The sequence below is a fragment of the Syngnathus acus genome, chromosome 23 (genome assembly GCF_901709675.1).
Source record: "Syngnathus acus chromosome 23, fSynAcu1.2, whole genome shotgun sequence".
Lineage (NCBI taxonomy): Eukaryota > Metazoa > Chordata > Actinopteri > Syngnathiformes > Syngnathidae > Syngnathus > Syngnathus acus.
In genome coordinates, this window is record NC_051107.1 from 2,680,506 (window position 1) to 2,694,737 (window position 14,232).

The 14,232-nt window shown below is 41.6% G+C and overlaps 2 protein-coding genes across 2 annotated transcripts in view; one reads left to right on the plus strand and one right to left on the minus strand.

Moving 5' to 3' along the window:
• Positions 1 to 13,093, minus strand: part of ccdc146 (coiled-coil domain containing 146) — a 24,184-nt gene extending 11,091 nt beyond the window's left edge. The window contains exons 1-11 of the mRNA XM_037242556.1: positions 12,969 to 13,093; positions 12,469 to 12,585; positions 3,106 to 3,188; positions 2,439 to 2,651; positions 1,823 to 1,880; positions 1,669 to 1,760; positions 1,511 to 1,604; positions 1,355 to 1,428; positions 770 to 997; positions 527 to 616; positions 98 to 194 (exon numbers count right to left, since the gene is read on the minus strand). Of these exons, the coding sequence (XP_037098451.1) occupies positions 98 to 194; positions 527 to 616; positions 770 to 997; positions 1,355 to 1,428; positions 1,511 to 1,604; positions 1,669 to 1,760; positions 1,823 to 1,880; positions 2,439 to 2,651; positions 3,106 to 3,188; positions 12,469 to 12,576 (1,137 nt within the window). The 5' untranslated portion in view covers positions 12,577 to 12,585; positions 12,969 to 13,093. The remainder of the gene's footprint in view (positions 1 to 97; positions 195 to 526; positions 617 to 769; positions 998 to 1,354; positions 1,429 to 1,510; positions 1,605 to 1,668; positions 1,761 to 1,822; positions 1,881 to 2,438; positions 2,652 to 3,105; positions 3,189 to 12,468; positions 12,586 to 12,968) is intronic.
• fgl2a (fibrinogen-like 2a) lies at positions 5,708 to 12,038 on the plus strand. Its single transcript, XM_037242561.1, has 5 exons — positions 5,708 to 6,329; positions 7,235 to 7,439; positions 10,090 to 10,309; positions 10,471 to 10,641; positions 10,708 to 12,038. The coding sequence occupies exons 1-5, from the start codon at positions 5,802 to 5,804 to the stop codon at positions 11,021 to 11,023; spliced, it is 1,440 nt and encodes a 479-aa protein (XP_037098456.1). The 5' UTR covers positions 5,708 to 5,801; the 3' UTR covers positions 11,024 to 12,038.
• Positions 13,094 to 14,232: the final 1,139 nt, after the last annotated feature.

Consider the following 14,232-nt stretch of genomic DNA (forward strand, 5'->3'; position numbering starts at 1 on the left):
CCCAAACACCTGCAGTGTTAACTGTGGTCGTAAAAGCGATAGCAGAATTATCGCAAAGGCCTTTTTACTCATTTAAATACGTTACGCAATAACTCACCTGTGCTTGCATGTCAACGCAGGTAGATTGCGTGTGTTTGAGCTGCTCAGTGGCCGTGGCCAGCGTTCGCTCCATCCTCTTGAGGTCTTGCATCTGCCTGAGGAGACACACAGCTTTGAAATATTCATCACCACCATCATCAAATCAATTGTTAGCGTACATTAGCGTGTAAAAGCTCAAATTTCATCTCTAGTTGCTTTACTGTTGTTTCTTAACATGTTTTTAATTTTTTTTTACTGAATGCTATTGTTTTAATTTGTTTTAACTTATTTTAACTCTTTGTCTAAGTGACTTTGTGTGACTTGAAAGGCGCTTCTAAATAAAATGTATTATTATTATTATTATTATAATCGGGAAATCGGCAAATTTTCCATACAGTGTGTTGTTAAATCGGATTACATAAGCATTTTTTTTTTGTGGTATTTTCACCTTTTTTTCTCTTTGAGCTGCACAGACCGAGTCTCGCAAAGCAGCTTGTGCTCACACGTGATACTTTGCAACTTCATTTCCAGGATCCCTCTGGTAATAAAAAACAAAAAACAAACGCACACAAAAAAAAATTCAGTATAATTTTACAAATTACATTCACTCCCAAAGACGGATTCAGACGTCTTTTCAGATTCCATCCATTCGAACCCAGAATGATATTTTAGAATAAATTAAAGGATTTACCTGCGTCCTATCATCTCAGCTTCCTCCTCCCTGATGACCTCATGTTCCTTCTGCATGTCACTACATTTCCTCTGTGTAGCCTCCACTCGTGCCTGAAGACCTTCCATCTCCTTAGCCAGCTCCTTCTTTTGTACCCTGAGGAGGTCATTTTGTTCCTCCACTTCCTTCATTTGCTGTTTAATTTGGGCCAACTGGGCGTCCATCGCTCCCAACGTCTTTACTGCAGCTCTAAAGGGCCAATTTGGTTTCACACTCATTACATCTTGACACCTTCAGGTTCCAAAAGTGGCAACAAACAGCTTTTAGCTCTTGATTTAAAAGCGCAATGAAGATTTATTAGGCAAAGTTGCAACATTATGTTTTTTTAAACCCAATTCAATCTAATGCAGATTGTAATTTAGCGATTTGAGTGCATTGACAGAAGGAGAGGAAAAACATCAGGTGGCGAATTGAGCCATTTCTGTTTTCTCGTGCTGACTCAACCGAAGGCGTCTAAGCAGCTCATTTGGAGTTTATACCCCGAGCATTTGGAACATTTCCTCCACTTATTGGACACAGATTGTTAAACGTGTCTAAGGGACTCACTCCCTCTTGGTACGTTTCTCTCCGATCTCCTTTAAAATCTGCTCAGGTGCGGCGAGGAGTCGGGTTTTCTCGGCCTTGCAGCACACAAACACACAAGAGAGGCAGAAAGTAAATTTGTTATTTTATTGACGGCGAGATGGAATCCGAGACACACACCTCTTTGATTTGTATGATTTTTTTCACTTCTTCCAGATCCTTCTCTTCTTTGAGTGTTTGGGTTTGGTAGGTCTCCATGTCTTCCTTAAGATTTCTGTTTGAGTAGAAATTTCATGCACAAGTCATGTCAAACAGATGATTTTATTTTATTTTTTTACCTGATCTCCATCTGTCTCTGGGCCACTTCCTTTTTTAGTTTTTCATATTTGTCTTGCAAGGTCACCGTGGTGCTTTCGAGTTCCTGCGGAATCTGGAACAGCGACTGATTATTTATCAACTCGGGAATCTTCAACAATTCGTCTGTAAACTTACGTCGAGTTTCGACGCGATGTTGCTCTCCTTCAGCAGACATCGCTTCTCTTCCCGGAGCCTGCACCAAAGGGAAAGTAAGGTGAATGGAATATTAAAAAAAAAAAATGTGACAAGGGATGCACAAAGTAGATTTGAGTTATTGTTTTGTTTTTTTTGTTTTAAACCGAGAGGACATTGTACTGAATGTTCGGGAAGCGCCGGCGCATGTTATCACGTTGCCTAGTAATGTTCCAGTGACCTCCCGCTGACCTCCAGAGGGGGGAGGGGGGGAGCACTGAAGTGTTCTTTTCCATTTCTCTGGGTGCATCCGACCCCTTTGGACGCACCGATAGCGGCGTTGAGGGATTTAGAGGAAGGAAAAAAGCGAAGCCTGTGGCACAAGTGAGGAAAAATGGCTCGCCAGAGATGGGGCAGAACAGAAATAACTCCAGCACTGACGTCAAGACTCTAACCTGCGTAGAGCACTCGGACATGTAAACACATCCCGGGGAGGAAACATTAAATTCCGCTGGCGACTGGCTCAACAGTTGTTGAGATAAAGCTTAAAACCACTTTGTTGTTTTACTCCCTCCCCCTCCCCCTTCTAAAACGAAAAAGTTGCTTATCGGGTTCTCACCACTCCAGCTTCTGCTGCGTCACGTAGTCTCGATCCTCGGCCGCTTTCAGCTCGGCGAATGCCCGTAGGAGCTCCTGCCTTAGCTTGCCCGCCTCACTCGTGGGCTCCTCGGAGAAGCTCGACTCGCTTCTCTCCGCGTCAACTTGAAGCCGCCTCAGCTCGGCGCGAAGCCTCTTGACCTCTTCCAAAAGACGGCCCTCGGAATCCTGGGCACTGTTGGAGGGAAATATTCAGTGAGCTGTAAAATATTATTAGTGTCAAACACGAGGCCTGGGGACCAGATACGGCCCGTCGCATCATTTTATGTGGCCCGCGAAGATAAATTTCGCAATGACTGTGTCTTTACTAAAATTACAAATTGTCTTTTTTAAACATAGAGATATTGCGAGCAAATTTGATTATCTTTTTCAACTATTTGAACAGTTTTTACGACAAAAATGAGTTTGACATTCATCGGCAATCAATCGGTTAAAAGTTCTGATCAGTCAGTTTTCTACTTTGTTCTTTATTTTGGAATTCAACTACATTCACATCCAAAATGGCCGCATTAGTTTTGGCACACAGTTCTAGCGTCTCCACCCTTTCGTCTCAACTTGAGCTTTACTTTGGCTCCCGTGTATCAACAACAACAAAAACTTTTGTTTCCACTAAAAACTACCCAGCATACCTCTTGATTTCTTCACTGAATTCCCTGTAGATCGATTTCAACTTGTCCACTTTGCTTTGACTCATTTTGCCTTGTGATAGCATCTGAAAGGCAATAAAAAAAGTCAATAAAATGGACACATGTAAAAAGAAAAAAGCGTAGTAATTCTTCCCGTTAATCGGAAAATCGGAAATAAAACCTTTATCGGCACCGATCGAAGCATCACAATTTCCTGACCTCACTGAAAAGCTAATCTCTAATTCCAAAGATAAAAAAAAAACAAATAGCGGAAATTTTCCATCTTAAAAAGGTATGCAGGGAAAAAAACATGGTGGTCTGATTATCTGCTCGTTGAAAGAGTTGCTGTGGGTAAATTTCCCCCCGTGGCGTGGTACTTTAGCGTGTCACAATGATGGAAAAGGCGGACAGGTGCTGGGCTCTTATCTTTCGAGCCAGGCCGGTCGGGATGAGGGCATAATGAGGTGGGTAACCTTGAATGTTCTCCAAGTTATCTAAAAACAACCGTATCGACTTTTAAATATAGTTAATGATGTTGTTTACGATTCATTTAAAAAAAAAATGTGTCACAATCTTTCATCTTGTAAGTGGGTCATACATGCCTGCATGTTTATTGTTTAGTCATGAAATTGATCACAGACTCCGGGATCAAATTTTATTATGGTACAGCTCATCCAAAAGGAATGAGAACAATCGAACGGATTTAGATGATTCCGATGAGTCACCCGGTGTTGTGATTTCGACCGTCACAGATGACGCAGCGGGCATTTCGGATGCTCGCTTTATTCGAAACAGCCCTAGAGCGTTTTTGAGGTCAGGCCTCGCCCCTTTTCCGGTGATGAGACCGTTAAAGAGAATTGGAAGATTTTTATAGGGGTGAGCGCGTAAGGTGTAACATGTGGCCGGCCATCTTTGAAGTGAGACGATTGCTCAATTCGATTTATGCCCGAAGACAGCAGGCGGTCTGGATTTGGACATGCACGTGGAAATAATTGAATAAAGCAGGCAGGAACGCGCTTAAAAAGAAAAATATAAATTTTACAGCTAAATTTGTATGATGGAGTTGTGATAAATGTTTGTGTGACAGTCTGAATCAAAACAGAGCACGACTGAAATGTTCTGTATTGATCTCATTAGATTGTGCAGGTAAAAAATAAAAAAATAAAAATAAAATATAATAAAACAATAGAATAATACAACAATGAACAAATAAAAATAAATAAATAAATAAATAGTCTGGTCGGTGAAAAAATTGTGCAGGTAAAAATTTTAAAAAATTTAAAAATAATAGTCTGGTCGGTGAGAACATTGTGTATTGCAACCACAAGGAGAAAAAATAATAATAATAATGCTCATCACTGTGGAGGGAATCATCACCTCTCTCGCAATCCTTCCTGTCATCATCCGATATTGACTTTTTGATTTGAAATTGAGCTCTGAGGCCGACTGAAGAGCGCCGAAAAGGTAAGGGACCTTCAGTTCTAATATTTCCCGTCGACTTCTTCGGTCTACGTTATAGAACGAAAAATATTCTGTTAGCATCCTGGTAAACAATAACTGCAGGCAAGAAATGGACGTAGGATGAAGCTTTAATATAAGTAAAACATTTTTTTAATTAATTAACATCTGATGCAATGTTAAAAAAAAACTGGAAGTTACTCCAAGCACACAGAGAATCCTTAAGCAGCGCAAATGAATCGAGGACATCCACAGAAGTCTTAATGACATCCACAAAAGCAAGTCCGCGGGATCCACTTAACTTTGCGTTTTAATTTCCATCCAGCAACTGTGGGCAGCCGCTGGTCAAGACTGACATCACCTTCTTGTACAAAACACCAAAGAACATTAGTACAAATTTATTTTTATGCTTTCCCTCGTTCCCATGTGATAAGGGAGGGGAAATAACATTAAAAATTAATACAGGACAGAAAAGCAATAACACTCATTTGTAAGTCTCTAATGAATGCTACACCCAAATTAATTTGCTGAATCTCAAGTAGCCAGCCAGTCCCAGAGGTTTGAAAAAGCTTGTTAGTACTGAAGTAGAGCTGCCGGAATGAATCGATTAATCGGCAAGGAATGGATTATCGAAATAATCAGCAACCGATTTTTATAATCACGTTAAATTTTTTAGAGCTATTTCTTTGCCTTAGTATTTTTCTAATGTCAGTAATTCACTTTGAAACGGATTATTCGATTAATCGATTCAAAAAATGTTCGATAATGACAGCCTCTTTTATGCTGCCTCACAAAAAGGGTCAAGTCAGTTGAAAAAAAAAATGCATCGCCCTTAAGAAAGTCGAGTTGTTTTCATCCTCGGGGAGACGGGCTGACTTCCGAGTGAGGCGGGGTGTCACCAAACGATGGCCGCAGCCCAAGGACATACAATTTGCTCTTTTTAAAAAAAAAAAAACATAAGATGTTGCGGCACGGCTTAAGTTTTCGCAATGCTACCAATATGTCAAACGCCATTACGTAATAGCGCTGCCCCTCCCATCCTCTTCAAGTCGGAACCCTCCCTTCCTCTCTCCTCCCTCCCTCCCTCGCTCGCTCGCTCGTCCTCATATTAATGACACAGCATCGCAAGCAGCGCCAGTTCCCCTGCACTCTCTCATCCTTGCAGGTTGCTCTCACTCATACTCAGACTCACCGATCTTCACTTTTTTTCCAGATCACTTTTTTTTAGCGACTCAACAAAAATGAGGACTCTCCTAGTTTGGACCGTTCTCCTGCTCACGGCCACCTGCCATGCGGTGGTGGACTTCCCCGGTAGTTCGCACCAGAAGTGGGACTCGAGAGGAGACTCTGACACCTCCTGTGCCATCAAGCTGAGACCTTCAGGCCAATGCGGGGGTTCCGGGGCGGAAGAAGGTGAGGAGTGCCCCTACCAGGTGACCCTGCCTCCTCTCACCATCCAGCTCCCCAAGCAGTTCAGATTACTCGAGAAGACCATGAAGGAGCTGCAGAACCTCAAGGAGGTGGTGAACAAGCTGAAGAGCAGCTGCCAGGAGTGCAGTGGTGCTCGAGGGAGCGGAGTCTACGGGCACCAGCAGGCAGACCAGGGACAGACAAAAGATGTGGACCCAAGTAGACAGGATGTTCAAAGCGGGTCCAGTCAAGAAGAAAGGGACAATGGGATGGTGTCCGGAGGTAACGTGGAAGGTGCTGGACTGGGACATCATTTTGGGAAAATCACACCTGGTCCGAGCAATATGCAGGAGATGCAGGTAAGAGGCATATTTTACTTTAAATCATTTTAATTATTGATGGAGATATCCTCAAATGAAATAACCCTTGCTAAATATAATCAGCCAATTGGAATGAGCGGAATGTTGATGAGGTAAGAAGTTCTCATCTGGCATCATGACAGCATGAGGGAACATTCCATGTTCTGTAAACAGTGTTATAAATATGGATCTGAAATAGAGAGGTCAAAATCATTCGTTTAATCGACAAAAATTGATTATCAAATGAATCGTCATTTTTTCATAGTAATCGTTAAGAGACGTTTGTACCAAATGATTGTTCATATTTTCGAATTGCAGGCACTGCAAATGAATCACTCAGATTTCTTTCGTCATTCATGAAAGGAAACTGATTTATCTTCTGTGTTTAATCCAAATAAGATTTGCAAACATCTGCTTTTACTTTGGAAAACAATGGCCATCAATTCTTCTTGTTTGATGCTGCTTAACTTTAGTTTCATTTGTTTTTTTTAATCACTAAATAATACCAAATAAAAATAATTGCAGAAAAAAAAGCAATCGGGGAAAAAAAAAATTGATACACCAACGCAAATCAAATGGTATTCGATTAAATAATCGACTCTAAAAATATCCAATAGTGACATCTTAAATCTGAATGACCGTAAATTCCTGCTTTGCGCAAATCAAATTGGATCCGATTATTCAATTAATCGGTGAAATAATAGATTCTAAAAATATTCAATAGTGACATCTTAAATCTGAATGACGGTAAATTTTTGCTTTGCCTACTAAGCTTTTCACCTCCACACCATTTTTGGCCGCCATCCAACAACCACACAATCTCGATTATCGAAAATTCCAATCGGCCGCTCGACCGAGCGCACAAGCTGAGTCACTAAAGCTTTCGAATCACCGCGTTCATCCAGGTGAAGCTGAACAGGATGTCAGTGAGCCTTCGCAACGCCAGGAACCAAATCTCCGCCCTGCAAGGTCGCATGGAAGGCCTCAACCTCCTCAACATGGACAACGTGCAATCCATGGTGGACAGACGAGTTGAAAACATCACCGGGGTGGTCAACAAACTGAGCACCACCTGCACGGCGCAGTGTGCCGTACAAAACACGCCACAATGTAAGCATGTTTTTCTTGACTTGTAGTGTGACATCACCAATCCTCAAAGCGTCCATTTTGAAAATGGGTTCAATAGTTCGTACAGTTCTCCCGGGCCGAAGTCCTGCCAAATGACATTAAATAAGTAGCTAATAATAATCTCTCGAAAAACAACAAAGTCTTGGTGGTCACCTTGAAAAGGGGAGTGAATAGTTTCAGGATGTGCTCATAAGAAATACGTACAACTGACTTCTTATGTAAGACGGCGGCGCTTAAGTGCCCTGAAATTCCATTACATTTTTTTATGTACTCCAAAAATGGGGAGAGGGAGAAACAAGGACTTGAAAAGCAAACATGCTAGCAAAAAAGCACTCCATTTTTTTTTTTGTACACGGGTGAAAGAGAATGTGAAGCTATATTCAGATTTTTTTTTTTTTTGTGTGGAAAAATGTTTGAGCTTATTTCTAAGAAGATTATGTTGTGAAGGGAATCCCAGCATTCAACTTGCCTTTTTTTTTCTCTCCTTCAAAACTCCACTTTGACGCCAAAATGTTTACCCCCGGACCTCCATCATTTATTCAATTTCTGCTCTTTGGTTTTTTTTTCCTCTTGACTTTTTTCCTCATTCGCCATCTAATCCTTCTTTCCTGTCTGCCTTGCCCGTTTTGGAGGTCATGCTCTTGTGTGCTCAGTCCTGCGTGAAACAACTCCTTCTCATTATCTCTCGCCAACAACACAAGGAGCAATGTAGGCGGCTTTTCTGACATTAGACACGGGTGGTTGGTGAGTTGGGGAGGGGGAACGTTCATCTTTGCCTTCTTGCGATATTTGCCTCAAGAAGCGACTAATGGTTCTGACACGAGTCGTGCTCGGACTGTCTGAAGCGAATCCAAATGCATAAAAAAGAAACATCTGTTGCCTTAGAGACGAGCGACAATCTAATGACGGAATCTTTTTCGACGTGTCACACCATTCCACTTGTTTCTCACGATTCGTCCCAGATGTTAAATGAATTCGCGGAGATAAACAAAAGTCAAAAGTGCTTAGAGGGGGGTGAAAAAAAAAAAATCTGCCAGGCTCGATTTACTTAAGAAGCGGCTGCAGCGTGGAAATGTTTGGATGTGCTATTTAAAATGTGCAGAAGCAGTAAAGCTCAGAGGAGAATTGCACCAACTAATTTTTAAATGGATCACGTGCGCGAGGTCTTAGCGAGCGAGCGCACTGCCGCAGCACTTTGAATGGGCTTTAAAAAGTCATCTCAGAGCATCAGTCATGCAGTACGAGGCAAAAGGCAACTTCTGGGGATGTATTTATCCCCAACTTATTTTGCCAGGCCTTGCCGCTAGCGGTAATCTTCCTTTTTTCCACTCCCGCCGGGATGAATTAAGGGCCTTGAGGTGAAGTGACAGGAATTAATGTTCACGTTCAGCAACATTAACTCACTCAAACAGTGAGAACTGGCACGGTGAATTCAATGCATGTTCCAGCAAGGTACTTGAATTTGACTTGGGTTATAAAAAATAAAAAAAAAAAGGTCCATCGGAAAGTCAAGACTATCATTGAGGAAACACATTTGTATTCCGGACGAAGGACTGATCGTACACGACGGCCGGCTGTCATGTTGCATTTTGTTGCTAGTCACTTATCTCACCGCAGTCAAAACGGGATGCGACGATAATTCACGCAGTAACTGTCAGTCACGTGACTTGTCAAGTGAGCCGGAAAGCCATTAAGGAATCTAAACGGCGTGCTGAGAATCTTGTAAAACAAAAAAGGCTGGCGACAGGGTCATTCAGCGAATGTCACACTTTAACTCGTTCGCTGCCAGTCGAAACCGACGTCTATAGTCGTCAATGGTAGTGAACGAGTTAAATCCTTGATCGAAAAAAACTCAAGTTTGGGTCTGGAAAACTTGACCGGCACATTGCGCAATGTGTCTTCCTCACTCAGGCAAGATAAGTGTCTGTTTGGAGTAATGGTACCGGGCTGTACCATAGTAGGGGGGTGCATATTTTTCCCTCCACTTTGCAAAAACCCTACTGGATACCCCATTATGTCTCAGCTCCGCCTCCCTAATCTACAGAAAATGTATCAAAAAGAGTCCACATGCAGTCTGTTCCAGTCAGCAAGATGGAAGCCCCATGGGAAGAACCGCTTTAATCCAGTGACACACTTTCCCACATTTTTTGAAAAGTCTGAGCAGTCTTTTAGCCCAGCATGCAGAGCAACCACAGGGGAACAAATGTTCAAAGATGGAATGAGGCAGGTTTATGTGTTTGGAAAAGATTTGGATTTCCTAGGGTGCAGGTCAATGGTTTTTATCTCCCTAAATGTCGCCTTGGTCCGTGACATTCTTTTTGGTCGGGGTTCTGCTTCTGGGTCAGGTTGAGATGCTAGGCGTCACAATGGGACATTTTTTATAAAGAACAAGGCGGGGGGGAGTTGGCGAACCGTTTTGCGTTGAAATACAGTGCCCTAGGATTTAATTCAGCGCTGAAAACTTTCATTATGATTAAAAATTGAATTACTTTCTTCAGCCTCCCGTAGCCTCCGGGGCCATTTCTATTACGGTACTCTTGGCAGGGCTGGAAAAAAAAACTGAGAGGAAAGATTGAATATCATCCAGTCACATTCCCCTCGCAAATAACCTCCCCCCCCCCCACTTTTGTAGTCATTTTAGCTCCTCGAGACTGTTCGGACTACAATGTGCTGGAGACACGGAAGAACGGGGTCTATCGTATCACCCCCGACCCCCGCAATGGAACCTTTGAGGCCTATTGTGACATGGAGTCTTTCGGAGGCGGCTGGACGGTTATCCAGCAGCGACTCGACGGTTCTGTCAGCTTCAACCGGACCTGGAATGAATACAAGAAGGGCTTCGGGAACCTCAGGTAGAATTATGTTCCGTCTTGTCCTTCGTTTACCGTCACCGGACTCTCTCCTTGCAACTTGTCCCCTTTGCGGTCGTAAAGTGAATTCAGTATGACTAACAGTGTCCTCTCGTGAACAACTTGACATAATTTATCGTTATCTCTTTTGCCCTTTATCGTAGAGGCGAGTTCTGGCTAGGCAATGACCACATCCATCTTCTGACAAAAGCTAAAGACATGACGCTACGGATTGAGCTGGAGGACTTCGAGGGTGTACGGGAGTACGCCAAGTATGACCAGTTCTACGTATCCAACGATTTCCTACGATACCGACTGTCCATCAGTGGATACAGGTAGCGTAAAATCAAGACGATAAAAATAAAAGCGCATGGTGATAAAACGCCAACGTGTCGTTACAGCGGGACGGCCGGGAACGCCATCACCTTCAACAAGCACTTCAACCACGATCAAAAGTTCTTCTCCACCCCGGATCGAGATAACGACATGTACCCGTCGGGAAATTGCGGCGCCTACTACAGCTCCGGCTGGTGGTTTGACGCCTGCATGTCGGCCAACCTCAACGGCAAGTACTACCACAAGAGGTACAAGGGGGTCAGGAACGGGATCTTCTGGGGGACTTGGCATAACATGACGACGGAGTACTACCCGACCAACTACAGGCAGGCCTTCAAGACGGTCAAGATGATGATACGGCCTAAGAATTACGCTCCGTAAGAAGGAATATGAGTAAATATGGACAGACAGAAGTTGGACAGACTGTAGACTCACGTTATACATTACCGTATTTTTCGGACTATAAGGCGCAGTCTCAATGAACAGGTCCACTTTTTGGATATTTTTACATCGCAAGAAATCGAAAGAAATTTTATTCAAATTGAATTTCACTCCATACTGTCGATTTTAAGAGTAAATTAAAGTGCAACTTATAGTCCAGAAAATACGATACACAGCAATCACGATCGTAGAACAGTTGGCCACAGTCCAAAAATGAGATGCACCGATATTAATACCGTAAGTACACAAGTGTAATTTAGCATTTGTATTCTGTTTGAAAAAAAGAAATTGCTACCGGTGCATCCCTAGTCCAAACAAAAACTTTTAGTTCTCCACTGTGGCGTATATAGCCTTCTAAATGTTGAATTAAAATGACAATAAAGGAAAATGGACTGTGAACAATGACCGACTAATAGAAATATCGCACGAGCTGTGTAAAAGCTAGCCTCCTGCAGGGGCCATCATATTAAAACGGGGTGTTACCATTTTTTTCCACCGGTTCTCTGTCAATAATCCACTTCCTGTCCTGCTGCATCTTTCTATTAAACCAGCTTAGACTCGGCTCAATGCACAGAGGTAGTAAAACTAATGAGCTATCATTTTCTCCACTCCAAACGCTTTCATAATTAACAACAGCCATTCAAGTGAGTTATACCAGAACTGAAAAAGTCTCATTTTTTTGAGAGGGTCGAAGCGGTGACGGCCAGCAGTATACAAGTAATAGCCTCCCGATTGTTGATTTTTTAATTAAACTCACTCTGCCCATGTTCCATCATCTGATACAATGTAAAGCATATTTGTTTAATTAATGATTCCTTGCATTGTACTTGACATGGTTGAAATAAGCAGGACTCAGCAGGAAGAAACATAACCATATTATTTTTCAGATCAAAATTACTGGAGTGCAGAAAAAGTAAAAAAAAAAAAAAGAAAAGTCTCACTACTTGTACAATACTGCCACCTAACGCCAGATCACTGTATTGCAGCATTTTATTCCTTCTAACACACTGTGAATGAGCAGAATGCAGAATTAAGGACGTGTACAGTATTTATTTTTATTTTGTGAAATTTGATAGACTTTATATGTCCGGGAGTCATACAAAAAGTAAGGTCTGATAATAATGATGATGTTAATATTTCTGGAATGAAGAAGACATTGTTGTGGCCATTCGTACTATAATGAGTGTGTGAAGCTTTGCGTATGTGTACAATATCTTTTCTATCATAGTCATTGTCATCCCAAAGGATATGCACTTTTGATATTTAAAAAAATAATAAACTTCCATTTCAATGGCTATACTGTGTGTTGTGACTTTTTGAAATAAAAAAATGAACGGCACCGAAACACGTGAATAAAAGCTATATATCATGTTTTAAATTCATACCTGATCCAGAAGTTGAAAAGTAGACCGAGCAGATGGTGTCTCTAAAAGTGAAGCATCAGTTGCTATGGCGACAAGAGGGGCGTCCTCCTCCTCAACTTTATTCTGCATTTCTGTAAACTTGGACAAAAATGGATATTAGATTATAGCGTTTATGAATAAAAATCAATTTATAGATATTTGAACCCCAAAAATCAGCTTCCTGGAGTAATATGCAGCCACAAACAATTCTAATCATGTTAACATACACACATTAACAATTATATATTAAAACATTTTTTTATGGTCCTACTGTTGTGTCCAGTGGATTTGTTTCTATTTTCAGTTCTCAACCCTGTGCTTAAATTAATTAAGAAAAAGTTTACAATTGATTATTCATGCAAAACGTCAAACCAAACTTTTCCGTTCTGACCTCACTTAAGACGACTTGCATTATTAGCTCAAGCTAAGCTTGCAGCGTCGTTGTAAAGTGTTTTAAACCAAGTTGAACGAAGTTGACCTACCTTGTTAACCTTCAACAAGCCGTACGCAAACACACAAACCAAAAATAACCCTTAAACGCAACTGTCAAAACACTGGAAATGTTTGGAAAACAGAATCTAATCACAGTTTTCACTCAGTGCGTGCTGGGAACTTTCGTTGTCATAGCAACGAGGCGGTACGCCCTTAACAACGCCTTAAAAAGTATCAAATTTACTATTTCAATGATAAAGAAACAGTTTCCCAAGCAATTGCTCGCTTTATCATCCCCTCGGCTATACATATATTTATATAACTTACTAAATAATAAATAGATAACTACATTTGTTTCCTGAATTGTCCAGCAGGGGCCAGAATATAGTAATTTATTTACAATCTAGTGTAGCACTAAGCGGGCCTTTTAAATGACTATTTAGCCCCGTTTATGAGTAAAAAAAACATTTTTTCCTTACATGTACTTTTCTATTTTTCATATTTTAATCATGGGCTACACATTGGACCACCCAAAATCAGAAGGAATCAGCATCAGCTTGCCTGTGACACTAATGAGGACATTTTACAACGCAATTTTATATTTATTTGTACCGACACTCATGAAATCGACAGATATTTAAATTAATCAACAATCCTGCCCAACAAAACAGACAAGTCGAGTTCTGTGGTTCATCATAATTTTTTTTTAATTAACACCCCCCATGTTTTGTTACATAAACCCATTTTATGATTATAAACACACTTCCCCATCATCCGTGCCAGAGGACGCTCCGCCGGCATTTTCCCTTAGCCACGCCCCTTCATTAACGTAATGATTGTCACCTGCTCCCTCATGTATTTAAACCCTGCCCGTGTGTTTCTTCCTGTTAGTGTCTACTGTTGCTTTCCGCGTCTAGAGTTCCGGTCCTGCTCGTCCATTTCCCCCCGGTCAGAATCTGTTCCGGGTGGACTTCTGGTTTCCTGTCTGCTGTCTGTGAGTCTGTCCCTCTTGTGTCTTTATTCATCCACCTCCCTTCCCTTCAATAAACCAGTCCAAACTTCATTTGGTCACCCTGCTCCACTCACAAAACCCGGATAAAAGTCACCAGATTTTTTCCCCCAACACCAATTTATCACTGATGCTCCATAATGGACAACAGATGAAAATGACGCAAGAGGAGCTTTTGCTAAGCATGACTGAAGAGTGGGATTACTGAGTATGTTCAGTAGTAATGTTGGCAGCTTTTATTTTCCCTCTATAGGGATTTTGCATGGCTTCTTCTTAACACAGCTGCAAAAAAGTCTATGTTTGAA